Consider the following 27,191-nt stretch of genomic DNA (forward strand, 5'->3'; position numbering starts at 1 on the left):
GCCAGCCCCGCCGAGCCGTGGCGCTGAGCTGGGCCACCCGGCCCCGTCGGCAACCATGAACGGGCCGAGCCTTCCTGGCCCCGCCCCGAGCCAGTAAAGCCCGCTATGCCGCGATCCTGTTACTAATTGGCCAATTTGTGAAAGCTGCGCACGGATTCTCGCGACGAACGAAAGTGCGGCTAATATTCGGGGTGCGGCTTATCTATTGACAAAGACAGCAACATTGTCGAGGCACCGGGGGTGCGGCTTATAATCCGTGCGGCTTGTATTCGTGAAACTACTGTACTGTAATTTACTATATGAAAGCAGTAGTTACGCTATCTTTAGCTCTGATAGTTTAATGGGTGCTATAAAATAATGTTATTGATATAACATAGTTAATTAAATAATTGCTTTGTTTAATCCTGCTCATAGTGCAGTCATGATGTCTACCCTCAAGAGAAATTGACTGTAGAGCCTAATGCCTTGCTCTTCTTTTACGAGCAGCATATCCCTAGGGATCCAAAAGATACTGTTGTTATTTCTATTTTTGCATACCTTCCTTGAGGAGACAAGGAGATTCAAGAAGTGAGGCACTGATCTGCCTTTAACAGACAGTTCCTGGTCTTAGTGTGCCACCAAGGACAAGGTTTGGGTTCCATGCCACAGTCCTGTATCCAAAGGGAGATAACATCACTTAGGAGAAGCAAACCAGAGAAGATTTGTTGTGTCTCTCCTTCTGTAACCAACCACCAAGCAAGCTCAGAGCAACAAGCAAAAGGTCTTGCAGAACTGAGGAAGTTGCAATGCTTTCACACACAGCTTTCTTCCTTGCTTCACCTGAGATGGGATTATTTTATATCAGTTTATCCTCCCACAGACATCACCCCCAAGATGGGACTGTGCATGTTCATCCATGTTCACCAAACTTTATGCTGCATCTTGTGAATATTTCTTGTTACGTAGTCCAAAAAGGAATCAGTTTTGATGCAAATACTTTACTTGCTGTGTATAAAAAAAACAATGTTTCTTGGAGCCTTGGAACAACAGTGCAGGAGGACTGCCAGGGAATAGGCTCTACACTTCAAAAAAATATCAGGAACATCTGTGTGTGATCTTATTTGTGATGGCACATGCGAAATTAGTTTTGGTATATACAACTATTTGAAAAGGATTCTTTCTGCTTTCTTGGCAGAAGCTGTGTTATGAGTGCCAAACTTAATAGACTCTCTATTTACTCTTAACTGTGTATAAACAGAGCTGGCCTCTGTTAAGAGATCAAGGAAATTGTGGAGGGTGGATTCTGGCTGGTTGTGAAACCTCCAGCTAACTGCTCTCTCACTCCCTGTCCTCAACAGGACAGGGAAGGAAAATAAAGAGGAAAAGTTCATGAATCAAGCTAAAATCACGATAATCACTTGCTTGTCAAAGGAGAAACCAGACTTGACTTGGAAAAAATGAATTTAATTTATTGCCAGTTAAAAGAGAGTAGAATGGTGAGAAACAAAGACAAAAACTAAAGCCCCTTTCCCCAAAATCCTCATTTTTCCTAGACCAATGATATATGTGGGAAAACTAAACAATGGTTTGTTGAGTCTTTTGATAGAGTGACTTACATACCTGGCAGTCTTAAATTTAATAGAAGTGAAAGAAAAAGGAAGAAGCCAGAGCAAGCCAGGTATTGTGCAAAGCAATGTGTCTTCTCTTCTGTTTTTTTCTTCTTGTTCTCACCCTTCCTTCTTTGCTCATCACTGCATAGGCAGATATACTCCAAACAGACCTAGTTCTTTCCATCAAAATACTCTGACACGTTCATGTGAATCTATGTCAGAAACAAATTGAAACAGCCTAGAATGTCCCAAACTATCGCATGCACTCCCTCAGGACAGATGTAGAGGACATGTGTAGGTCTAAGCACTGCTTGCAAAATCATCTCCCTCATGAAATAGTTCAAATATTTAAAATATAATGTGGGCAAAGTATAGAAGCCAGAGAAGAGTGTGCATGCTTTTAAGAGTGTTGGAGCATATTGTTCTGGGAAGGAGAAGCCTATAAAGCTATGAATGAGTCCACAGTGTTTTAATATTTGAGTTGTATGAGAATTTTTGTATACCATTCTCAGTCTTGTTTTGGAGTCTGACCTGTAGAACAGAGGCCAGTTTTGCTACAGTGCAGTATTCAACCAAAGGAAGAGGCCATTTTTTTATGAAAATACTTTGAGTAGTTTGGCTGGAGAATCTTGTTTTGGTTTGTTTCTGTGAATCTCTTGCAGATTGCTGTAAATCTTGGAGCCTAGTTTATTTTACAAATGGTTTCCAGATAAATTCTTCACTTTATGGTCTCTGCCAATATCTGCCGTACTTTTTTTCCTGATGTCCTTTGGTGAACCAAGACCAGTCATGCATGTTCAGATCCTCAACTGAACTCCAAGGGACATGAACTCTGACCCCAGAACCTAGATGGGAGAAAGGTCCTCCTCTGTGCAGGCATTCAGTGTGGACTGATGCTTGTCTTCTTGTTTTCTATGACTGCCAGGACCTGAAGGTCAGGTTAGAAAAGATGATAGATGAAAAATCTCCATCTGTCCAATCAGTTTCCTATGATTTGCATTTGCTGTCAGGTGCTGGACATTAATAACTTCAGTACTAAGTTCCATAGACACAGTTGATACATGTTGCAGAAAGGGAGGAGATGTCAAGAATAGTAATTAATTTCTGTATAGGCTTACAAAAGGATGAGTGTGGTGGCTGAGGAGCCTTACTGAACATTCATTGTGGGTGTAACTGTGTTAGTTGGTCCAAAGATGAGATAAGGCTTTACAGATCAGAAGCAAGATGTTCCACATCTCAAACCCCACTGCAGTAATGCTAAGGTGCTTCCTGGACAGGGCAGTGTAGGTGGGTTACTGAAACCCTGTCTTTAGTGACATTGGAATTGGTGAGTCATACTATCAGTATCAGTGAAGACTTTGAAAATCCTTGGCAAATTAGCCTTCAAATGGAACAAGTAAAGAGAGAGGGTCAGAAAGAGATGGAGTAGAGAATAGAAAAGGCAAAAGGCAAAAAAAGCTGCAAGAATGAGAGAAGGGGGGAATTACTGTAATAGAAAGAATAGTGAGATTTTAAAAAATGAAGGAAGGATTCATTAAGAAAAGAGAATCTTTTCCTATAATGGCAAAAAGGAAATAGAGGAGAACATTAAAAGATACCTATAACTTTACCCTGTTAAGGCTTTTTACAATTATTTTTTAACCATTGGAGGTATGTGTTAGCACACCTATAAACTGAGGTATCTAGCTCTTCTTACAACAAAAAAACATTCACAGATTTTAATTGATTTTTGTCTTGCAGATCCACCAAGACTCATCCTGGCCCAGTTGTACATTTAAGTGACAGCCCAAGAGATGAGGGAAAAGTGAGTACAACCAATGGTATAAAATTTTGCAGCATTTTATGGCATTTATTTGCCTTACTACTCTTTCCTTTTGCTTACTAATTTTATCATCTGCTTTTTTTCCATGTTTGCAAACCAATCACTATTTTACTGTTCTTATGAAAAAAATTGTATTTGTGCAAATTTAATGAGTAAACATTTTGTGATACGGACAACATACTGTACTTTGAAATGAACTTTCTAAAATGTTCCCATTTAAAAAAGCTGGACTTTGTATGAGTAAGATTTGACTAAAAACTGTATCATTACTTCAGTACTTGGATAAACATGGTCTTATAACCACTACACTAAGTTTTTATAAGATAGCAAATATTTCTTATGTAAGAATTATCATGATAATAACCCAGGTTTGGAACTTGATGCTATTTGCCCTTCTCATCTCTGTTTACTGTCCACAAGTGGAAGCTGAATATATAGTCAGAGCCTTAGGGCTGTGATTGATAACCACCAGGAGGCACAATCAGAGTTAGCTTTATTTGTATGGAAGATTTCCAAAGATGGTTGACAGAATTCTGGTTCTATTACAGTTTGCTTTTTTTTTTTTTAATGTGTTGCTATTGGAGCATTTTGCCTGTGTGGAAAGGATATTTAACTCTCTCATTGGTTTTGATCATTTTTAATAATTGCATTTCAGTGTGTATTTATAAAACATCTTCCAAATAGAATATCTCTTTGACAGTGTGCCTCACATAAGAATAGCTAATAGTCGTTAGAAACTAGCAGCAGTTTGAATTTCCAATACTTATATGGGGGATATTGTGCAGAAATTATAGGTACCTAGAAAAATCACAGATGACTACATCTGGTTTTCATTTGCATTGCTCATTCTTGGACTTCCACCCCATATTGCGAGGTGAACTGCGTGCAAGTTGGTGCAGTTGTGAACCAACCCTCAACAACTTCAATGGCATCCCTAAGCCTTTCTGTAAGAATTGCAATAGGTCTAGCAATTTAGAATACTATCAAATAAAGTAATTAAACATTATGAAGTGTAGTGTTGTAGCCTCAAACAAGAAGCCATTAAGAAATGCAGTTTAGTTATTTATGGAAAAATACCTGGTGAGAATAAAGGTTTATTGATGAGGCATCATTCTTGTTTGCTGGCCACAACTGAAGTTCCTGATGAGCTACCTAAGGCACACAGTGTAGGAAAAAAGGGTACTAAAAGAAAAAAATGGTCTTGTCAGTGAAGATTTTTTACAGGAATGCCATACACTGTGTCCAAACAGAAACCTAAATATATTTTTCAGCAGAAAAAAAGGAGATGAAAAGGACCCAGGCAAGGGAGTTTAAAGAGAACTGGTTTGGGAATACAAGTGCTTGTTGCTCAGAGGGCACATGCGAGACATCTGGGCACTGATGAAGTACTAACATTCGAAGAACAACAGCAAATTCAGATAGATGCCTATGAAAAAAAAGCCACTGAAAATTTATGGGGAGATGTAGTAGAACATTTAAGGTATACTAAAAACACCCCAATACAGCTCTTTATATCATTGATGGATTGAGAGTGGTGTAAAGATTAAATTGGTGCTAACAAAATACTTGCAGTTTTGCAGAATGTAGAATTGATAGTGTTTATAGGAAGATTTCAGTAAAAGGTACACACAGATGTAAAAGAAAATCCAAGCATTAAATCAAAATACATAGTTCTAAATAAAAAATCAACAGTAGAGAAATAAATTTAACTACTTTTTTCAACTAAGTCTCATTAAACTTCAGTTAAAAGAATGCAGCATAAATCAATCGTTATTCAAATTGAGGAAAAAATGGGGGAAAAAAACAGCTCCTGGGACTTTTACTGTTCAACATGATCATAAAGAGCCTAGAAAATAGAGTAAGTTGTGATGTGGCCTGGTTTGCTGGACTTTAGGAGGCTGAGAAACTCAGCAGTAAAATGGCAGGCTAAATACTATCTTTTTAACTATATTCAGCATAAATGATGAGCAGTAATACATGTAGGGCAAAATATTTCTGACTTGACATATAAAACAATGGGTGTGAGCTGATGATTAATGTTATGTATCAAGAGCTCTGAATGATAATTTATAGTTAAATGGAAGTGTCAGCTCAATGTTCAGTAGTGAACAATAAAGAATATCAAAATTACGCATTATGCAGAGAAAAATGGAGAAGAAAACAAAGTTATTAAAGAAAGGCATTCTTGACTGCTTGCTGAATACTGAGTATAGTACTTGTCCTTCTACGTCTAAAATGAACATAATGCTAAAAAAATTCAGAGAAGGGACAGGGTTTTCTATACGAAAGACAGCTTAGTGAGACAGGAAAATTCACTATGGAAAAAACATGATTGTGATTCCAAGTTTGAAAATCACAATTGATATTAAGACTATGGAAACAGCTCATACTCTCTTTCAATACAAAAACTAAAGGGATACCAAATGAAGCTCACAGGTAGATTCCAAATAAACCAATTGAGTACAGTAATTTCAAGATTATAAGCTGCACCTCTAGGTGTCGGCAACATTTATGTCTTCATCCATACATAAACCGCACCGGATTACAAGCCACACTTTCATTCACAGTGAGGACCCGCATGCAACAAAGTAATGAATTAGTAACAGCCGCGCAATCATGGGGTTTACTGGCAGGTGCTCACTTTGCAAACATTTTTCACAGGTCGGGGTAGTCTTTAAACGCAGCCTAAAAACTATTAAACCTGCCAGTTCCACTCTTGCCCAGGTGAAGGGAGGGCGCGGCCCGGGGGGCAAGGGCAGCAGGGCCGGTTGGGCTTGGGGACCTGCTGCCCTGGGCTGTCAGAGGCAGTAGGTGACGCAGGCGGGAAAGTTTCCTGGCGAGCGGTGGAGCCCCCGCTGAGTACTGGGTAGGCCCGCCCCAGAACCAGCGTGGCCCTGGCACCGGGCAGGCCATGCTGCTCACCAACTGGGTTGGTGCCCTGCTCCACGCGCTGCACAGCAATGGACAGGAGCTCAGAGCCTGGGCCCTCCGGTTTCGGGGGCTACAAACTCGGAGGGGCCCTGCGGGTGGAGGTGCCGCTGCCCCGCGTGCTGCGCAGCAGTGGCCAGGAGTGTGGAGTCCGGGCCTAACAGTGTCCACTGCCACGCCATGTGTGTGGAGTGAGTGCGGCGCCACTCCAGGGGCTGCGAACCTGGTGGAACCACAGTGGGCAGAGGCGCGTGGCCTCAGCATACCCGCAGCTCCACTCGGCTCTGGGCGCGGGCTGGGCAGAGATGGGGCAGGTGGTGTGAGGGACGGCGGGGTCTGCGGGGCTCCACTGCTTGGCAGGGCTCTGCAGCTCTCGCACTTACGGGTTGGCAAAATTCATAAATTCGTTCATATATTGGCCGCTCCTGAGTGTAAGTTGTGTTTCCGGGTTCAGACCAAAATTTTAGTCAAAAACTTGCAGATTATATTAGTGAAATTACTGTGCAATAGGTAGAACCTATAATACTTTTTCCAAATGCTATTGTGTGTGCTGAAAATGTACTGATCAGAAGGAAGACTAGAAAATTTAACACAAAAGAAATCAATGTGAGGGTAACTGAAGAGGTTTGCTGAATTTTCCTAAAAGATTCTTAAAGATGTGGTTAAACACAGCCACATATATTTGAAGAGATGGCTATACTTGAATTACAAAATTACTTAGCCTGAGAAAATATGTGAGAGGGTTTCAAGTACTTCTTCCCGTATTATTTGGTATTTGTTCTTGGCCATTTCAATAGAAGATACTGTCATAGGTAGACTTTTATTTAGCAGAGTTGTTCTTAGAAAAATGAGCTATTTGATGATAGTTCTCCTTGCTTTGCTTATCTCCACAACACCAAGTTAACCAAAGACCACCAAAATGTATTGGTGGCAGAAGTCAGACTCCACACATCACGATAGGCAGCAGATGAAAGTGTTATTTGCATATGTTTCAGGTACTAAAAAGTAGGTATAAATCAGTCATAATTATTACTCAGTGTCAAGGGTACTACTCTACAAGTACTTTGCAAGAGTCCAGTGGTGTAGCCTTCTTCAGCTGTTCACTGACCTGGGACTGTTTTACTGAAGTAAATAATTATTTCTCCTATGAACACTGAGTAGTTGAGAGTCCTAAAACATATCATACCTTTCAAAATCTAGGACAATCACAAGAGCTCTTTTTGAAAGCCAGGGAGGTTTGTGCACTGGCAGTATCTTCACCTTTTTCTTTAAGATCCTTTGAATTCCTAGAAGTTCCAGCTGATTTCATTGACTGGTGATTGGGTTCCTTGTGCCAAGAGAGTGAATGCAATTCCAGAAGACTTCCGCCATTCAAAATTTTTCCAGAGTGGCCTCCAGGCAAACTATCTAGGCAGGCTTTGGAGACAAGTCTCTTTTATGAATCTAACAAGCTGTGGCTGGAAGACAGACATCAAGGTGAATTTAGGCATTTAATATGTCACTGAAGAACAATTCGGGGACCAAGTGATTAAGTTTATGAAATATAACTGTGTTTGCCAAATCAATTAATAACTCTACATTAGGGACAGACTGGAGTGCACAAACATTTATAAGTGGCGAACAGGATTTTTCTTGCTGACAAAGGAAAATACATTAACTGCAATGGTCTGCAGTTTCCCAGCAAATGGAGAAAGCTTAATAGGAAAAGGTTTAATGTTATTTACAATTAGCTGGTGGGCTAAACTCCCTGAGTCAGAGTTCTGAGATCTAATAATACCTAAAAAAACAAGCCTGTTTGGCAGGCTTGTTTGTTTGAGATTTTTTCTCCAGCTATTTTTTGTTACCAGGACAAGAAAGGGGCTTGCTGGCATGCACTAGAATGTATTTAGTTGACTGTAAAAAAAGAAATTTCCTCCCATCATGAAAGGTATTTGATGAAGAAAGATTTAAGTCAAAATGGGAAACAACTCCACTAGACAAGGAAGATCCTGGCAGGACTTGTCTCTCCAAATTCTGTCCTGTGTTCTGCTTTTTTTATAACCTAATTAAGCATGAGTAATTAAATGAGGTGCCACGAAAGGCAAGATAAATCTTTGGTGTTTTTTCTATCCTTGACTCTTTTTACATGTGCTGTTTTTCTTTGTCTGAGTTTTCCTTTCTAACTGCATTTATTAATTTTTTACTTTTTACCTCTATTACAGAACTAGAACTTGTCTTATAGACCTCCCCTGTGGTCACTGTGATTGAGTGGGAATGTTTGAGTTTCCTATGGTTCAGACAGGTCATGATCATAAATATCCTGGAATAATCCCGTTCACCCAAGCTGGAACTGTGACTTTAGTGCTGTACCAGAGTGCTAGTACTAAAGCAGCATGACTACTGTCTGAACAAAATGAGAGATTCCTGGCTATGCAGAAAATCTCTTTGCCTTTCAGTTTCTTCCCTGAAACCACACTTTGTAACTTGCAATCCAATAGTGCAGCTGTGAATTAAGCATTTCAGCAATAGTTCAGGTGAAATGTGGCCTCTGATAAAAGGTATTTAACCTTTTAGTAATTATCTGGTTCATATCTTTGCGAAATAGAGAGATGAAAGTCAAAAGACAAGCCTGCTTCCGCAGGGAGAAAGGCTTATTATGAAACAGAGCCACATACTAAATTATTTTCACTTTTCTGAATATATTTGTACAAAATCTGGGGTGGAAAGAATATTAGTAGATACAAACTGAATGTGACTGGTTTGGTACCCAGCTGTAATCCACAGGTGCAAGTGCGTGTTGTGATGACAGTAAGGAGGACACTCAGACTCCCTAACTTATTAAAATACTATTTACTGGAGTGAATACAAAAAGGAGGATGGAAACCCCAAGCTGTGTATTATTGGATGAACCTCCAATAAGTGCTTGGAATGTCCTCTGTGAAGACGCTTGGCAACATTTTGGTCTTTGTAGATCCCGAAAGTTTTTGTTTGTTTCTTTCTTTCTTTCTTTTAAAAAAACTCCATCCATTTCTACTGTCAAGCAAAAGGATGTTCACATGAGACATACTGCATTAGATTAAGATAAAGGCAAAAAGGTGCTGACCTTGTCTTTACCAAGTGGGAGAGGCCTACAGGATCCTTTAGAATTAGAAGCTAATTTACCGCATGGCCAAGGAATGTGTGCGGCATGATGCAGGCCTGAAAGGCAAGTGCTGTGTGCAGCACAACACAGCACAAGCCTTCGCCTTCTCAAGTGAACTGCTGTGAGCATACAAATGGCTTCCATTTGGGATTGCTGTGCCAACAGCACAAGCAGCTGCAGTAAGACCCTCCTTTGTTCACTCTCTCAATGGCAGCCTATTATCCCAGAATATCATATGGCATCCTGACACAAGTGCTATACAGTTAGCTGCATGATTTTTGACTCTGCCACAAAATCCCATATGGAGCCATCCAGAGAAAAAATCCTAAATATTGTGGATTTTTTCCAGGACCATTTGAAATTTTTTTCAGGAGAATAATTCCTCAGGAACATAATAATTTATTTTTCATATTCAAGTATTAAATATATTAACTATAAATCATTTCCAGATTAGCTAGAAGAGTCCACATAAGAAATATTCTCCTGGTAAATAAAAGAATCATATCCAGTAGAACTGAGAGTATTCCCAGGCACTATAGATGTATCAGTTATACTTAACTGGGAAAGAAAGAGATGTTTTGTTTGGTAACCTAGTCAACTTCCACTTTCAGGATTCATGCAAGCTAAAGTGAATGATAGCAAAGATGCTGTTAAGGTTTCTCCAGCTAAGAGATTATCTTGTCATTGTTCTGCACAAATTCTTTATATAGAAACTGTAAATTCTTGCCTGCATTCTGTATATATCTGCTTACAGATAATAACTGCAATTATCATTGCCAATTGTATAAAATATTCTATCGCAGAAATGTGAGAATCTGTCAGTTTAACCATTTCCAGTAATCATGTCCAGAACGGATTCTTAAGAAGACAGATTTACGGGAAACTGTTTCTAGGACACCTAAGTAAGCTAGATATCATACTGTCCATAAGATCTGAAATTAATTGTGTTCAAATGAATAGTAACTCTACAGTACCAGATCAATATTTCACTTCTTTTTAGTGAAGACAAGGAGAAATTATTATGTTCATTGTTATTTTTCTCCTGAGCATTGTCTTTGTTCTCTTTCATCTTTCCAGAAATCTTTGCTGGTATTTCTCTGGTGTGCATGATGAGATCACATCTCAGTTCTAGAAGTAAAAATTGACATATCAATTAATTTATTTTTAATTATTAGGAAAGCAAGCAAAATATTCTCTTCAGGAGGAGTTCTTCAGAATGTTTTAAAGCAATATCAAGCATAAATAAAAGGAATATATGTAACTGAATGAGAGTTTAATCTGGTGACTCTCTTGCTTTGAAGTTATTTTAGGTGTCAGAGATTTTTTTCTCCTTCAAGGGGCAGGGAAGGTAAGAGCTGGTAGGGGCATGTTTCAGTCCTTGGTTTTCTGCAGATATGTGATTGAGAAGACTGTCTAGGCGCATAATCACACAGGGGAGAAAAGGTGTATAAAGCCCTTTTTTTTTTCTATGTCATATCTAAAATTGTCAGCAATGTGAAGTGATTTATACTGAATGATACAGTAATTTCATGATTATAAGCCACACCATTTTGACTAAAATTTTGGTCCCAACCCGGAAGTGCAACTTACACTCAGGAGCGGCCAAAATATGAACAAAGTTCAGAAATTTCCCAACCCAGGAAGTACAAGCCAGGGGCCAAGTCAAGCTTGCGAATTGAGCACCTGCCAGTAAAACCCTTGATCGCATGTTTGTTACAAATTGGTTACTTCGCTGTGAACAAAAGTGCGGCTTACAATCCAGTGCAGCTTATATATGGACAAAGAATGAAACGTTGCCGACACCCAGATGTGCGGCTTACAATCAGGTGCAGCTTATACTCATGAAATTACTGTAATTAGAAAGCAAGATATTATGTGTAGGGCAAGTTACAATCTTGCACATCTCTTTGCAATTTCTTTTTATATCACTCAATATTTATATGTGCCTTTTGAATTAGAAAATATAATTGTGTTTTTTTCCTTCCTCCAGCTATTGATAGGCTATGAAAATGGGACTATCGTTTTCTGGGACTTACGATCTAAAAGAGCCGATCTGAGAGCTTATTATGATGAGGTAAGCAATTTCCATTAATTCAGCAAAGCTATTATTCAGCAGTCTGCCATATGTCTTACCAAGCAGATGGATGTTTATCTAAAGGCATTGCTGGTTCTGGAAATAATGTTTATGCTATGTTTTTGGGCAAATTACTGACAATAGAAATTAACGACTAAAATCTCTAGTTCTGATTCCATAGTTTATGTTTTCATTAGTGTACTGTGATACATAATGTCCTCCCCTTGATCCTGACAAGTTCATCAACTTCTTTGTGGGGATCCTCAGTTGAACAGAGTCTAGCAATGAGCTGACCTGAGAAATAGCTACGATAGGAAATATATAATAATCTTTACTGGGTATTTCTAGAACATTCATGATATTGGATGATGAATTACCTTGTGCAGCTGTTGATATTGCCTAGTACTTAAGATCTGATTAAACAGTTTTCAAAATTATATTGTCATAGTTATCGCACGGTATTCTCTTGTCATTTGTAAGCAACTTGTGTTAACCACAGATGCAGCTCTTGTATCAATAATCAAACTGCTTGAAAAATAGATATACTCCTAGCCCTAGGAAAGAATATTCTTTGTTCTGTCAGTCCTCTAAAGTTCACCATGGATGAATGTGAATGCAACTACGACTGAAGGTAAAAAAGGACATTTTCTTAAAGAGATCGTAGCAGTAACTGGTTTTCTGTAGTTCTTTTTCCTTCTTTATCTAGTCACCTTGCCATGTATAAGGAGTGTATACACATTTATTTCCCCTCTAAAAAGCAATTTGAATACATACAAATCCTGCACTCTTTCAGACCTGCCATCAGGGATACATCAAAACTACACTGAGCTTCAAGGTTAAGTTTCTGAGCATCAACACAGCAAATGTTTCAAAGGACAGAGTTTGAACAGACCGGCGCTTAAGCCTCAACACAGAGCCACTAAATTGTCTGTCAGTGACAGTCGGCTTGTGCAAACACTTGTGAAATTGCACCTGTCCTATTACTTAAGACTGAACAACTTTTTCCTTTTACAAGTCTCCTCAGGAAGGGTGGGTGGGAATATCTGTTCACCCACTGTTATCTCTTGTACTCAGACTGAGACTACGTGAAGCAGGATCTTCTTAATGCTGGTTCCCTTTTTTTTTTTTATCTTTTCTTTCATTTTGGGACAGAATAGGTGGATGTTGAAAATTTCTCATACAATTTAGAATTTAGTAGTTCTGCATTTTTCAATACTGTTCTCAGGAACTTTCTTTTGCCTTTTAATCAGTCCTGTGCTTTTGGTTATTTGCTGTGTAATTACTCTACTTCGTGCAACTTGTGCTAGTTTCTAGTTTGGCATGTGCCACTTGGTATTTAGTAGGAAACCAAATTATCATACCTAAATCTCATCTTTGGATTGGCCACCAAAGATCACAATCCACAAATCATTGTTGCTGCTGTCCTTCACCATGCTGTCTGGGCTAACAGAAGGCTACTGTGCCCCACGATGTCTGACCAATCTCTCAGTATTGTTCTGACACTGAGTCAGAACAGTTCCAGTTGCAGGATATCTGTGGAGTCAGATAAATTCCTGTAAGTGTTCTGTATCTTCATTAAATTTCAAAGTGCCTCTTTGCATGAGTTCTGAATTAAATTAATTCACCCTCACTTTTCATACTATCATTAGGATTTTCATCTTCTCAATGGTGATATGCATGAGCTATTGAGGCCCTTCCAATCAATGCTCCTACACAATGCCTTCTATAAAAGGCATTCCTTCCAAGCTCTTTTATAATTTCCTTCAAAAGTTTATTTCCAAAGTGGTATAAAAAGACAGCACATAAACAAGACAGATTTTTCAAATGGTTCTCAAGTTGTTATTGATAGTTGGCAAACCCAAAATCAAGCCATCTTCCTGTGCAGATTTTGGAAGTTTGTGTCAGCCCCCATTCAGAGCTATCTGAAGCAGTCATCATTTTTCATTGGAACACATCCCCAGAATGAAGATGCAAAGTTCTCAGAGGCATTTGCCAAATGACAACTCCCTACCTTTGTCTAGCACTGTGCCACTATGGAAGTATCAAATTTGATGTGGCCCTTGCTATAATGGTCCTGTACTATGAACACAAAGGATTTTTAGCATTCAAACAGTAAGATGAGACAAGCATTGTTCTTGTGCAAAATATGGTTAAAAGGGGTACTAAAAGACCCTCATTGGAGAAGGTTTGTGATTGGGAAGGAGCTGAAATGGTGGTAGGCATGCTTAATTTTAGTACATGCTGAGTATGAGAGAAGATGGAATGTGTGTGCAACCACCATGGGTATTGCAGAAGGGGAAACACACCCAATCCAGAGTGAGATGCTTTATGTGCCTACACTGTGTGAATATTCACGAGTCACCTAAAGTGGTGAACTCCTGTTCTGAGCAAATAACTGCTCCTTTTGTGTGTGGATGCTAAAGAAGTGGATCACAATGCTTAGACATAATCCAGCAGAGAGAAAATTCAGGACTTGTTCAGGACCATCTTTCAGAATTACTTGTGACTTGCAGCTGAGACCTCCAAAAGCATTTCTGTTTTTCTTCCTCATTTTGTGGCAAAATCTAACAGGTCAGCTTGAGTTGCTGCTGTGCCAGCTGTCTGTGCCAGGATCATCCCACCTCAGCTCCACTCCAGAGGAGGTTTATGCTGGCAGGTGGTACTTGGTCACGTAGAGGCAGTTTAACTAGCAGCTTGGTACAGTTTGTAGCTAGTTACTAGCTCCTGCTCAGACACAGTCCGTTACTGTAACCATGTGAAATGTTTCTTAGTGTGATAACACATCAAAACCAGATTCAAATTTGGCATGATAGAAAGCATGAATGAGCTCATGTTAGAATTAATTTGGATGAGGATAGACATGCCTTCAGTGTGAGTGAAGCTGTGCTCCCCACAGAACTTAGGTTATTCTACATCAGGGCAACAACTTTGGACTCTGCATGAACCATATTTCTGTGTTGTCTTTTGTTATTTCAGTTATAGTTTGGTTTCTTCTGTTTATTTAAGAGGAATAGTGTACCAACTCCCTCTCTGGAAGGTAGAAGTTTGAGTGATAGCCATTATGTCACCAAAAAATAAATACCTAGAATTTCATTTTTTTCATGTCCATTTTTTTGCATCCTTTTTGGCACAACTATTTTAGTAGTGTGTTAATCAAGCAATCGTATACGAGGTGTGTCAGATTCCTTTTTAAACATCTGGATCACCTTAATGCAGACTCATTTGTGGCTCTGCTGTCCAGTCCCAGGAGATGAGTTAAGCTTTGGTAAAGGGTCATGGCCCTTTGGTTGATTTGTTCTGATACCCTCTCCAGACCATAACCTGTAACCAACCATAACAATCATTATATTGATTAAAAGAGGAAAACCAACAGGGAGTTTTAAATAGTGAGCAGTAGCACTAAAGCAAAATTAATATGAGCAGCTACAATGCTGACTTATGAATACCCAGGCATGATATTAAAACATTTGAATAAATCAGGCAAATGTCTATATGCAATTTTAAGTGCATGGCCTTAGCATTTCCTGGGTTGAAAAAAACATGGACATTTATTAAGCTGCATTCAAAACCAGATCTCATTAACATTTACATAAAACTATATTGTGTTCTTTGCTATTTAGCACTGAACATTTCTCGAAGGGATATGGATTCAAGGGAGAATTCTGTGAGTTTGTGCTTCTGTGGGGTGTGTGCGAGAAACTGTGGTATACAATGAATGTTTTGTCAGAACATGGCTTTTGTTACTTTTCAGCACATACCAGGGAAATCGAAGGACTTATGCCATTATCCTTTCTGATAGTTTGATATAACTATGGATATTTTCAGTCAGTTCTGCTAATGATGCACAGAATACTAAGAATGATGTACGTAACATTCATCATATAGTACTTGTAGCCATGCACAAAGGAGTGCATATTCCTCTTCTCTGATGCACTCTCTGTTCCATCTTACATCATTGTTTTGATAATTTTTTATATCCATGAAACAGTCCTGGATTCTTTAGTGTTTTGCTTTTGATTTTAAACATCCCAGATTTCTGTGGACTTGCTCTGCAATTTAAGTATGTGAAAGGACATGTGGAAATTATCCAAGAACAGTGTATTACTTCCTCTGGGGAAGACTGTGTTTGTTGTATGTTACCTGTAAAGATTTTTACAAAGAGTTACATGTAAATTTACCAGGAGAGCTATCAAACATATTACAACTGCATTGTATGGCTCTTGTTCTTGCACTTTTATTTTTCCTTCAATTTTAGCCTCATTCAGTACAGGCTTTCTTATCTGTTTTACATTAGCCTTTATCATGAAATGTGGATGATAGCCATCTGTTGCTAAAAAGTGATGGTAATGGATTTTAGACAAAGAAGAATCATCCAACTGTTGATATACCGTTAGAATAATGTAATCTGAAGTCATACATGAAAATTTTTGTGTAAACTCTGTATTCTGTTCCAGTCTCAAGGTTGTGGGTTTTTTTTCATTTCTGTAGGCTATTCATTCTGTTGCTTGGCATCATGAAGGGAAACAGTTCATGTGTAGTCACTCTGATGGCAGCTTGACCCTATGGAATCTGAAAAGCCCTAACAGGCCATTCCAGACCACAATTCCACACGGTATTTCTGATAGTTAAAACGTGTAATTAAGAAGCAATGCAGTGTTCTCAATGCTGTTTGCTAATATGTATGTTTATTTAATTTTTTTCCTTGTAGTGCAGATATTACTTCTTGCATAAATATTTTGATCTGCAAAGTAGCTGCAAATTATTGTAAAATCAGTAAATTAGATCAAACTTTTTATTTTAATTGGTGTAATAAATACCTCTTTCTGATTAATATTATTCTAATGTCTTAGTCAATTCCTTTTAAGAGTCTACTGCTGGTCTCTGAGACCCTCAGGCTCTGGGATTTTCATATTTCTTTCTTTTGTAAGTTTGTACTTACGGGCTTTTATGTGCAATGTTCACAACAAATTAATGCGCTTTGTACAAGGTACTGTGATATTTGTCATGGGGATGGTACAAGGCTTCCCAAAGAACTGCAATGAAGAATTTAAAGGAGCCAGAGTAAAAGATGGCTGTATCTTTTATGGGTAGGACTTCATATAAAATTGTTTCCTGCAAATTAAGTTAAAAAGTATTGACCCCCTTGTAATTGTATGCACTACTTTACTGAGAAACCTGACTGGGTGGAAAGGGAGGAAGAAAAGGAAGTCACAATCTAAGTAGCCCCAAAAGGATTTAGTATTTTCATAATGTATTTCTACATTTTTACCATTTTTACTCATAAAATTGTACTATGTCTGTCTCAACCAGTCAGACAATCAGATCAAACCAGAGCTTTGAGTAAACTCGGGACATTGGGCACTTGTATACTTCCAGCAAAACATTGCACAATCTCTTTGGGCAATATCTTTTGATATTTAATGACCCATGTAGCACAATTTTTTTTGTTAATATCTAACCAGAAGTTTCCATGCCACAACTTCTGTCGTTTATCCCCCATCATTCACTGTACACCTCTGAGAAAAATCTAGATCCATCTACACTGTATCCTCCAGTCAGCCTGTTGTCAGTCAAGCATAGGCTTTCCAAACCAACAAACCCAAAATGGCTATTTTTTTAGTTTACAAGTGACTTTTCTCTCATTGGAAGAATGTATTGAGCCATAATTAGCCAATAAATAATGAATTTCAGTTGTATGCTTCATTTAATTTTATGACACAACTAGTTACACTCCAAAAGCATGTAATGTTTTGTCAGCAACAGGAATTAAGTCAATTTATGAACAACTTAGAAAAAAAATTAAGCTCTTTATGGTCATTACGTGTTCAGGAAAAAACCCCATATGATTAGCCTGATTCTTTCATCATTAGTTAAGTGCCATAGTCAGAAATCTGCAAGGTTTGTAGATTCCTTTGAAGTGTGTTGTATGGTTCTTAAGATGTATGTGGCAGTAAAAACACAAAGACATAATAAATATAATTAATTTAGGCAGATGTGTATTTTATGGAAATAGGAGCTAATACATTCTATTCTTTTGTAGCTTTTAAGTTCCTTGCTGCTTATACAGTTGTTTAAATGTATATATTTTAATTTGATCATTCAATTTCATGTTTTAAAGGTTTTCATATTCTTTCTTTCCTTAGGAAAAATTCAAAGAGATGGAAAAAAACCTGAATCTTGTAAACCAATTCTTAAAGTAGAGTACAAGACCTGTAAAAACAGGTTTGTCTTTAATTCTGTAATTAATGTTACATTCCTGACTTTAAGTCCTTCAGAAACTTTTCCTGCTTTCTTTTTACAAAACCATTTATTATTATTTGCAGATACTAAACCTATAATGTAAACTTGTATGTACTACACAGACTTAGACTTATGTTGGTTTTTTTAACACAGTGAACCATTTGTGATATTTTCTGGTGGACTGTCATATGATAAGCCTTGTCGAAGACCAAGTTTAACAATCATGCATGGGAAAGCAATTACAGTTCTTGAAATGGATCATCCTATAGTTGATTTTTTAACTCTTTGTGAAACCCCATATCCAAATGGTGAGTTTATTGGGGGAAAATACAGTTATGGAAAATACAAATGAATTGATCTTTTCTCATACATTAATCACGTCCCAGGGATTTCCGTTCTCATATCTGTCTTCATCTCAAGAAAACTACATAACTGAAAGTACCTGGAACTTGTTTGCATTCTCAGTGTAGGAAGCAAGTAGTGAGTGGACAATAAAGAATGCATACATCTCCTTATAGGATTAAAACTCATGGGCTACTGTGAGAAAACACTACTATTAATCAAAGATAGGTGTTTGTATGTCTGAAATTTTGCATCATTTACAGTTCACTAAATTATGAAAATTGAACTGTCACTTACCTGCAAAAAAGTTCTTACACTTCAGCATGAAATGAACTGTTAAACAGTCTTATGTTTGCTGCATACTGTGAGGCTGCCAAATTCTGAATTATGTTGTCAGAAAGTTCCAGAAAATAAATTAAGAAAAGCTGTAACCCAAAAAGGAACTACAGTAATTTCACGAATACAAGCCGCACCAATTTGACCAAAATTTTGGTGGAAACCCGGAAATGCGGCCAATATTCCGGGGCGGCTAATACATTAACAAAATTCTAAAAGCTGCCAACACGGAAGTGAGAGCCCGCGGCAGCCCCAAGCCAAGCTGGAGCCCGGCCGGCCCCGGCAGAGGTGGGAAAGCCTGGCAGAGGTGGGGCCAGCAGTGTGGGGGGCGGGCGGCAGAGCCTGAGCCAGCAGGGTGGGGCAGGGGGGCGGCAGAGCCCGGGCCAGCAGGGCAGGGGAGCCCGGGAGAACTGGGGCTAGCAGTGCAGGGGAGCATGGCAGAAGCAGGAAGGCCGGCGGGTGGGGCTGCCTGGCAGCGGGGGAAGCCCAGCAGAATCGGGGCCAGCAGCGTGGGGGAGCCCGGCGGTGCGGGGGCCTGCAGTGCCGGCCAGGGCGAGGAAACGCGACGGCGGTGCAGACGGGAGGGGGCGGCCGGCGAGCCCGGCGGCGGCAGCGGCAGCCCGCCGGCAGGGCTAGCGAATGCGGTGCGGGGTGGCCGGCGAGCCCGGCGGCGGTGGCGGCAGCCCGCCGGCAGGGCTAGCGAACGCGGCGCGGGGTGGCCGGCGAGCCTGGCGGCAGCGGCAGCACCACCCGGCCAGCCCCGCCGAGCCGTGGTGCTGAGCTGGGCCACGCGGCCCTGTCGGCAACCATGAGCGGGCCGAGCCTTCCTGGCCCCGCCCCGAGCCAGTAAAGCCCGCTATGCCGCGATCCTGTTACTAATTGGCCAATTTGTGAAAGCTGCGCACGGATTCTCGCGACGAACGAAAGTGCGGCTAATATTCGGGGTGCGGCTTATCTATTGACAAAGACAGCAACATTGTCGAGGCACCGGAAGTGCGGCCTATAATCCGTGCGGCTTGTATTCGTGAAACTACTGTAACTTTAGCATTTTAAGACTCAAGCAGAAAAAGTAAAATAAATCTTTTTTACATTGTTAAATCAAATACATATTAAAATCACTTAGTAAAGATAAAGTGTACATGTGCTTCAATGTCATGCAAAAATTTAATTTTCCATAATCATAGTTGCTTTGGGCCTTCATTTAACTGTACCAAATACTTCCCAGTACTTAGGTTTTGTAGCATCTTCCCCTGCTCACTGACCAATATTTAAACATTTTGGTTTAAGTTGTATTATTCATAGCCTAATATTAAAACAGCCAACAACAAATAATGTGCTTGTCCTTTTTGCATCACCCATCTGAACAGTTTATTCTGAACTTGCATGTGCTGAAATGATTTGGTGCTGTTGAAAAGGTAGTCATAATTTCACTTTCATATTTTTTTAATAACATCCTATGTAAATTAATATACTCTGTGCATCAAGGGAAGTATTTATTTGTCATCTTAATTCTTTAGTTTTGATAAATAAAAAGAGAATTGTATAAAAAACCAAACCATATAATCTCCTAAAGAGTGTGAGGGAGGAATTGAAAGCAGCAGACTTACAGGATTCCCAGGGAATATTCCCCTTGAATCACCTTAGAAACAGGGGCATTGTGTATCGTGAAATGTCCTGCACAATCTGTTTCTGAAGAGCATTTGTATGCAGTAGAAATATTGCTTTTGGACATCAAAAATACATTCTCTGAATCACAATTGGATTCAATAATGCAATGATACACCCAACTTATTAATATTGTACTTGTTTGCTTTCAACATAACATCATGCTGACAGGCTATAATACCCCAATTCTTCTTCTGCTTTGTATATTTGTCAACAGTACTATCCAAAAGTAATTTCTTACTTCCTCTCTGGCCCTAGTTTCCAGCTATGTCTGGTTTGCACATATGTCTGGGATTTATACCTCAAAGCTTCTAATATACTATGAAAGTTTAAAGAACATAAGTATTGCTTGCTTGCTTGCATAAAATGGCTGAGAGGAGAACTCTCAGAAGTCTTTTATACTTGATTCCTTGCTTACAGAATTTCAAGAACCCTATGCTGTAGTTGTGCTCTTGGAAAAAGATCTCATTGTCGTTGACCTGACACAAAGCAAGTAAGTATAAAATTTTATATGAAGTTATTTGTGTGTTTAACTGTCCAGTAAATTACCATAGAATTCCAAATAATTTAACTGTCCAAAATCATTCACTCTTGGATGCACTCCTGCTAAATATTTACTTCCACTTTAAGAGCTAAGTTCATCTAATGAACAGGAACTTACAATATTTTTTCCTAAACTTTGGAATAAATCTAAATCTGCAGTCTCTTCAGCACAGCCCTCAGACATTCGCTCAACACCAAAGTTAATATTTGAACACATATGTGACTTGGAAATAAGATTCAACTACTACTTTTATGCATGTCTAACCTCAGTATCTTAATAAATAATGGAATTGTTTTATATGGATCTACAGAATTACTTCATGATCCAGTTGCTAGTTTAAATGACAAATAGTTTTTTCATATAAGAATCGATGTTCCTATCAAAGAGGAACTTTACATAATGTAAAGCGTAATTCAATTCTTATTTATTTTGTTCTGCCTCCAACACTACCAGGAATGGAAATCCACATTCACACTGATGTAGCAAGGAACAGATTTTGCTGTCAATGTACTGGAAAATGTTATGTGAATCATACTCAGCTCTCAGTTTAAAGAAAAATTCACATTATCTCAGCAGTGTAAAATGGACATAACTGAAATCAGAACCCAATTTCCTATATTTTTCAATTGTGAGTAACATTGTGTAATGTGCCAAAAGTGAGGTTTCCCTCCTTATCAGGCTGTTCAAACTAATGGAAGTGAGAAATAAACGTAGATCTACTCATCTGCTATTGCAATTTTTCATTGTGTAATCAGAAGTCTACCTATCCAATAAGCTAAGATGTTCAATATAAAATCCACAGTTGTAATAGTAGTTTGTAGTTCACAGTATATATCATGTCCATGAACCTGAAACGTCTGGAAAATGTGTCACTTCTGTATAAATAAGATTTTGAGATGTCAGAAAAAAATTAGTTCCTATTCATTCAAAAAGGTAGCCCTATAAACCTTAGGGACTCTTTATGTAATAAGAGGACTCTGGTCAAATCAGTTGAATTTCTATGTTTTTATATATATATGTCTATATATAACTACACATTATTACCGATATTAAAAAAAATATATAAGTTTGAATAAATAAGAGAAAATATATTTAATTAGTAGTGATTTTACTTAGATTCTGTTATATATTTTAATATAAGAATATGTTTTATTCTATGACTCAGTGCGTCACAGTGCTTCTAATAAATTGTCTTCCTTAACTAGTTTTCCAATCTTTGAAAATCCGTATCCTATTGACATTCATGAGTCACCTGTTACCTGCACAGAATATTTTGCGGACTGTCCTCCAGATTTGATCCCTGTACTCTATTCTGTAGGAGCAAAACATAAAAAGCAAGGATACAGCAATAAGGTAAACAAAACCAATATTCTTTTTTTAAGCAAAGGAAGAGATGTGTAACCTAAGTTTTTGTAACATTTTACCAGATTATTTTTGTTTTACTCCCTTAATAATCACTCTAAGGTTTGTCAAACCAGCATCTTAGCAGCTTGACTACAGTCCAGTATTTGTCCCTCAGAAACATGACCACTTAAGCAGAACCATTAATTGCCATTAGATCGGACTTAATCATTAAGATGTTAGAATTATTCCAGAGCAGATTGTGTTAAAGGAGAGCCATCAGTGTACAATTAAAGTTTGTATGGATAGATTCTCTCTACCAAAGAAAAAAGTGAAAACATTATAACTGAAAGTCTTAAGCAGAAAAGATTCAGTGAGAGTTGATGTCTGTGAGATTTGTTATTAAATAGGGATAATAATAATTATTTTGCTGAGCTACCAAAGTCTTACCATAATGCTGCAGAAATAGGACAATCTGCAGGAAGTAAAAGAAAAAATGCAATTAATTTATAAATGTCAAGCTTTAAACTGGTTTGTATTTTGGCTAGAACTAATCCATTTTAATAAATAAAGTAGAAAAAAATACTGGGTAAACAAGTCAATTTTCTATGCAAATAAACAGAAGTATTCTCCTTGGAGCTGGATTTTTTCCCATTAACTCAGAGAGTGAGCCCTCTCTACTTCTTTTGTATCTTGGTTTGCAAAAGTACTTCAGAAAATATTTTATTTCTCCTATTTGAACCTACCCTTGCCTCATACACTTTGCACACCTACCTGTATTTCCTCATATTCTGCATGCATCCTGACCCACTGCACATATATCACCCTGTTGTATCCATACATATCAGGGCTTCAGGCACAGGGCAGCATTCTAGACCAACAGGATGGGAGTCCTGCTATCAGTAAAGAAAAGGTAAGGAAGAGATGATGATCTCAAATGTTCTGTAAAGACTGGATTCTCTTCTCTCATGGCATCATGCTCTGACACTTGTTTTGGGGCCAGTTTCTTCAGTGGCCTTTGTATTCAGAATAAATTCTCGGTCTATTCAGTGTTCGATAGGATCTCCAAGACAAAAGCCATCTCAAAAGACTAGCAGAATTTTTTGTTACTCTTCCTTCTCATTCGTGTTTTAGGTTGTTGAATGTTAGCTGTGCAGAAATATTTAAAAGCATAGAACATTAGTTGATAATAGAAAAGTGTTATTAAGTTTCCAAAGCCTGAACTGATCACACAAATATGTTAAAAAAATGTAAAAGACTTGAATTACACATATTTTTGTTATTTTACTAGTTGTATTGCTTTTTGGGGGAAAATGTTGTCTACTCCAGAATTTAAAAATTAACCAAGCAAGGTTCATCAGAGTAAGTTGTGATCTCTGTACTTTCATTTGTTTAGGAGTGGCCTATCATTGGTGGAGCATGGAACCTTGGAGCTCAGACATTTCCTGAAATCATTATCACAGGGTGAGAATGAAACTGGGTATTGGTACTTTTGATTTTGGGTTAGCTATAGATAAAAGTTGAGACTTCACTGCATATGCATTTCCCGGCTCTTCATCTGAGTAATGTCACCACAGCAATTCACTTTTGCTGTGGAAAGCAGATGAGGGATAAGGAAAGGGATGAGCTATCATTAAGAATGACCATCTGAGGCCCCAGTGTTAGTCACAATGCTTGTGAAGGTGGTGTCTTTGGGAAAAAAAATCTATTGCAAGAGAATATTTTGGCCTTGAAGGTCACAGAGAATATCTTTGAAAAGGAGGACAGCTGTTGTTCTATAGCTCTTGTCCCTTGGCCTACCAGGGACTCTCTATCTGGGGACAATTTGGGAATTCATTTTAATGCATTAGTGAGGGGTGGTGCACTGGGATGAATTTCACCTTGTTGGCAGAGAAACAGAGAGGCCTAGAAAGGCTCAGATGGCAGTAGGAGCCCCATGAGCACTGCCTGAAGGATTCCTAAGGGATCATACTGTAAAACAGATGGTAATCATTCAGCTAAGAAACACAATGAGTTTTCCTCTGGTCTCAGTTATGTATTTGATGAATTTTTACTATCAATGATACTAACGACCTGATTTTAAAAATAAGGTTATGATGTATGCAATAGTATGCGAAGGTGATGAAGGGATCATTCTCATTGTAAACAGAAGTGTCTTTTTTCCAGCTTTGCTTCAAGGATTTTGTTATTAAAAAGAACACAGTTGTGAAGGATCAAGCAAAATGAAGTTACCTTCTGTCCTTTCAAAGTTCACTGTACCTGGTATTTTTAGAGTGCATAGGTTTGATGCTGGCCCACTGCAAAGCCAAAAGTGCTGTAACTTAAAGTCATTATTAGTATGGGAAGTAATTCTTGCTGCAAACTTAAAATTCTTTGGGGGCTTAGTTGTCTGCAGGAAATGCATAAAAAATATTTTGTTAACCAACTGAAACCAAATAACAAAATATTTTTTAGTATATAGTATTTAGTATGTATGTCTTTAATATATTACCAGTAAGTTATAGAGAGTTGCATAAACAAAATGAATTTTTTCTACTTACATTTATTACCCACTGAAAGTAGATGATGTTTTAGAATTGTACCTTGTTTTAACACATTTAATTTTTATATTTTTTTAAGCCATGCAGATGGATCAGTAAAATTTTGGGATGCTTCTGCCAGTAAGTTTCTAAAGTTCACTTTTACATAATGCTGAAAAATTACACAAACACACATTTATATATAAAACAGGATATTTAACAGGGTGAGTAGTAATGGCTGGGCTGATATTATTAGGACAAAGGGGTGAAATTTAAAAAAAAGTTTATTAAGTGAAAAAATGTTGCTAATGAGGTATATTAGGCAAAAATCAAGGCCCAACATACCAAAATCTATATAGGATTAAGTGTTCATAAAAAATTCCTGGGGCACGTTCTTGTGTGTATAGAGGAGAAGGCTCAGTTAGATGTAACATTTCGTTCCAGTTGTTCATGTCGCTTCTATACTGAGTAGAATAAAATCTTCTTTATAGCTAAGTAAAAATAAAATTTTAAAATACATTCATATATTTCAAAACATATTTAATCTGGTGAGGGTAGAAAAGACCCAAATCTTTTCTTGTCCAGTCTCAAATCCCAGGAAATAATTGGGAAGCATTTCCATTAATCCTAGCCTGAAAAAGCTTCAGAAAATACTTATTCCATATAATCTAGCTATAACTGCATATATCAGCAACCAGCATTTTCTCCTACAGAAAATATATAGGATATTAATTAGTAAAATATGTTTATTAAAATACATATACATTTTGATGGAAATTTAAAATATTCTGTTTCAAATAATTGACAGTACTTCACTAAGGTTCCTGTAGAATTGCCTTGTATTTTTGTCTCTTTGGTAGTACAGGGATGTCTGGGTAATATCTCTCTTTATGAGGTATTAGTGTGCTAAAGAAAATTCTGGATGAAAAGTTAGGTGTAGAGAGATTTAATATGATCCTAATAACCAGTCTGTAATGGGTGCCAAGATCATGGAATAAGGGATACTTAACATACCTGCTGGTTCCATGTAGTGCCACAGAAGTGAAATTAATATTGCTACCATTTCCAGCCAAGTGTGGGGAATGTTGACAAGTTTTTAATGTCAGCTAAACCTGATGACTTTGTCAGGTACTTGCCTTTTTGCTTAATACCAAATATTTTCACTCAGTATGGACTAGTAGTAAATGAGGATTTCCAAAGCCTCATTTCACAAAATACATTTCATTTATTAAATAGGCATGGCAACTGAACATGACCATGGGTTGTTTTTTTATTATGTAATTTGCCTGTTTTGAAATGGTGGGAAAACAGAAACATGCTGCTCAGAATTTACATTTTCCACTGTCTTCAAGTAATGCTGAACACCAAACATCAAATGAGTTCAACACCTTATCTGCAAAACCAGAGGTTTTTGAGAGCTTTGATGTGAACAAAAGCAGGATTAATTCATTTTATTTAGAGAAGTACAGTGAGACATTAGACTTTGTCTTGTGAATATTTCACTTTTTAATAAGAAAGTTCAAATACAAACTCTAAAGGTAGGGTGAAACAATACAGACTGTTGGAAAACACCAAGGCATTTAGTGTATATACTGCGCAGGAAGCAGTGTGCTAGTCATTGCTTCTGTAACTCTGGCAGAAGTGGGAAAAGAAAAACACCTCTCATAGGAATATAAGCATAACCTAATCAATATATACATGTTGCATGAGGAATTCTTCTTAACATTAAAAACTTAGATGATCAAGAATATTCAAAATCTTTTCAACAGTACTGGTATTTTCAGTGCATCTCTGATGTTCTGGTCCTAGTCCTGCTTTTCAGGGCAGGTGCCGTGTTACTTGCACCGTACTTGGTACTGTTTATTTACAAGGTTTTGGTTATTCTAAAATTTTATTATTTATTTTATTTGCAAGGTGTTAACCTTTTCAATGGAGTTCAAAGTTCATCTGAGATTCCCTAGTAAACATAATATCCTACTGGTATTTGAAGGCACAAAATACTTTTAGAGATAAGCACACATCTGGGAGCACATATCTGGGAGAGACAAGGACTTGCTAGACCACTGAAAAAAAGATTTTTTTGTTTACTTGTGCAGGTGGCACCCAGTAATTCAGAGCAACATAGAGAGTCTTGTCTTATACTCTGTACCCTATGATTCTATAATTCTTCCAGTCATAATGTGCATGGATCCATGATGTCTGGTTTAAAGTGCCACTCTAGATTTGCTACTGGCACTAAGAGCAACCTGGAACCTCTTTTTTTGCCACTGAGGGCAGGAAGAATTATGCATTTATTACAGAATCACTTGCTGTAATTTGTGAAAATTCGGAAAAGCTTTATGTGCTAAAACTTTTTAAAACATTAAAAATTGTATATGCTAAACCTCCTAGAATATATCTGCACTGCCAAACAAAAATGTATTTTTACTGTGTTCATCATCTGGTTACATAACTAAAACACTGTCCTTTCATCTTCCTGTTGTTCTTGTTACACAAGATGTGCAGGCTGAGCTACCACAATTACAATGATAGGTAGCAGCTTGGCCTTTGTGGATATGCACACTTTTAGAGGTGCTGGGCCTCACTGGCTTTTCTGACTTTATCCAGTTACTGATTAATGCCACTGAGAAAGCAAGGTAAAAGTAGTAAAAACAGGGAAGAATGTGAAAC

The 27,191-nt window shown here is 38.0% G+C and overlaps 1 protein-coding gene across 6 annotated transcripts in view; it reads left to right on the top strand.

Annotated features, from left to right (window-relative positions):
* STXBP5L (syntaxin binding protein 5L) overlaps window positions 1-27,191 on the top strand; it is a 218,184-nt gene that overhangs the window by 122,141 nt on the left and 68,852 nt on the right. For all 6 annotated transcript variants that reach the window (XM_033086846.2, XM_033086882.2, XM_033086867.2 and 3 more), the window contains exons 6-14: window positions 3,330-3,393; window positions 11,451-11,534; window positions 16,023-16,146; window positions 17,678-17,756; window positions 17,928-18,082; window positions 20,538-20,610; window positions 21,867-22,014; window positions 23,399-23,466; window positions 24,622-24,662. In XM_033086846.2, coding sequence (XP_032942737.1) covers window positions 3,330-3,393; window positions 11,451-11,534; window positions 16,023-16,146; window positions 17,678-17,756; window positions 17,928-18,082; window positions 20,538-20,610; window positions 21,867-22,014; window positions 23,399-23,466; window positions 24,622-24,662 — 836 coding nt within the window. The remainder of the gene's footprint in view (window positions 1-3,329; window positions 3,394-11,450; window positions 11,535-16,022; window positions 16,147-17,677; window positions 17,757-17,927; window positions 18,083-20,537; window positions 20,611-21,866; window positions 22,015-23,398; window positions 23,467-24,621; window positions 24,663-27,191) is intronic.

Source organism: Catharus ustulatus, chromosome 2 (genome assembly GCF_009819885.2).
Source record: "Catharus ustulatus isolate bCatUst1 chromosome 2, bCatUst1.pri.v2, whole genome shotgun sequence".
Classification (NCBI taxonomy): domain Eukaryota; kingdom Metazoa; phylum Chordata; class Aves; order Passeriformes; family Turdidae; genus Catharus; species Catharus ustulatus.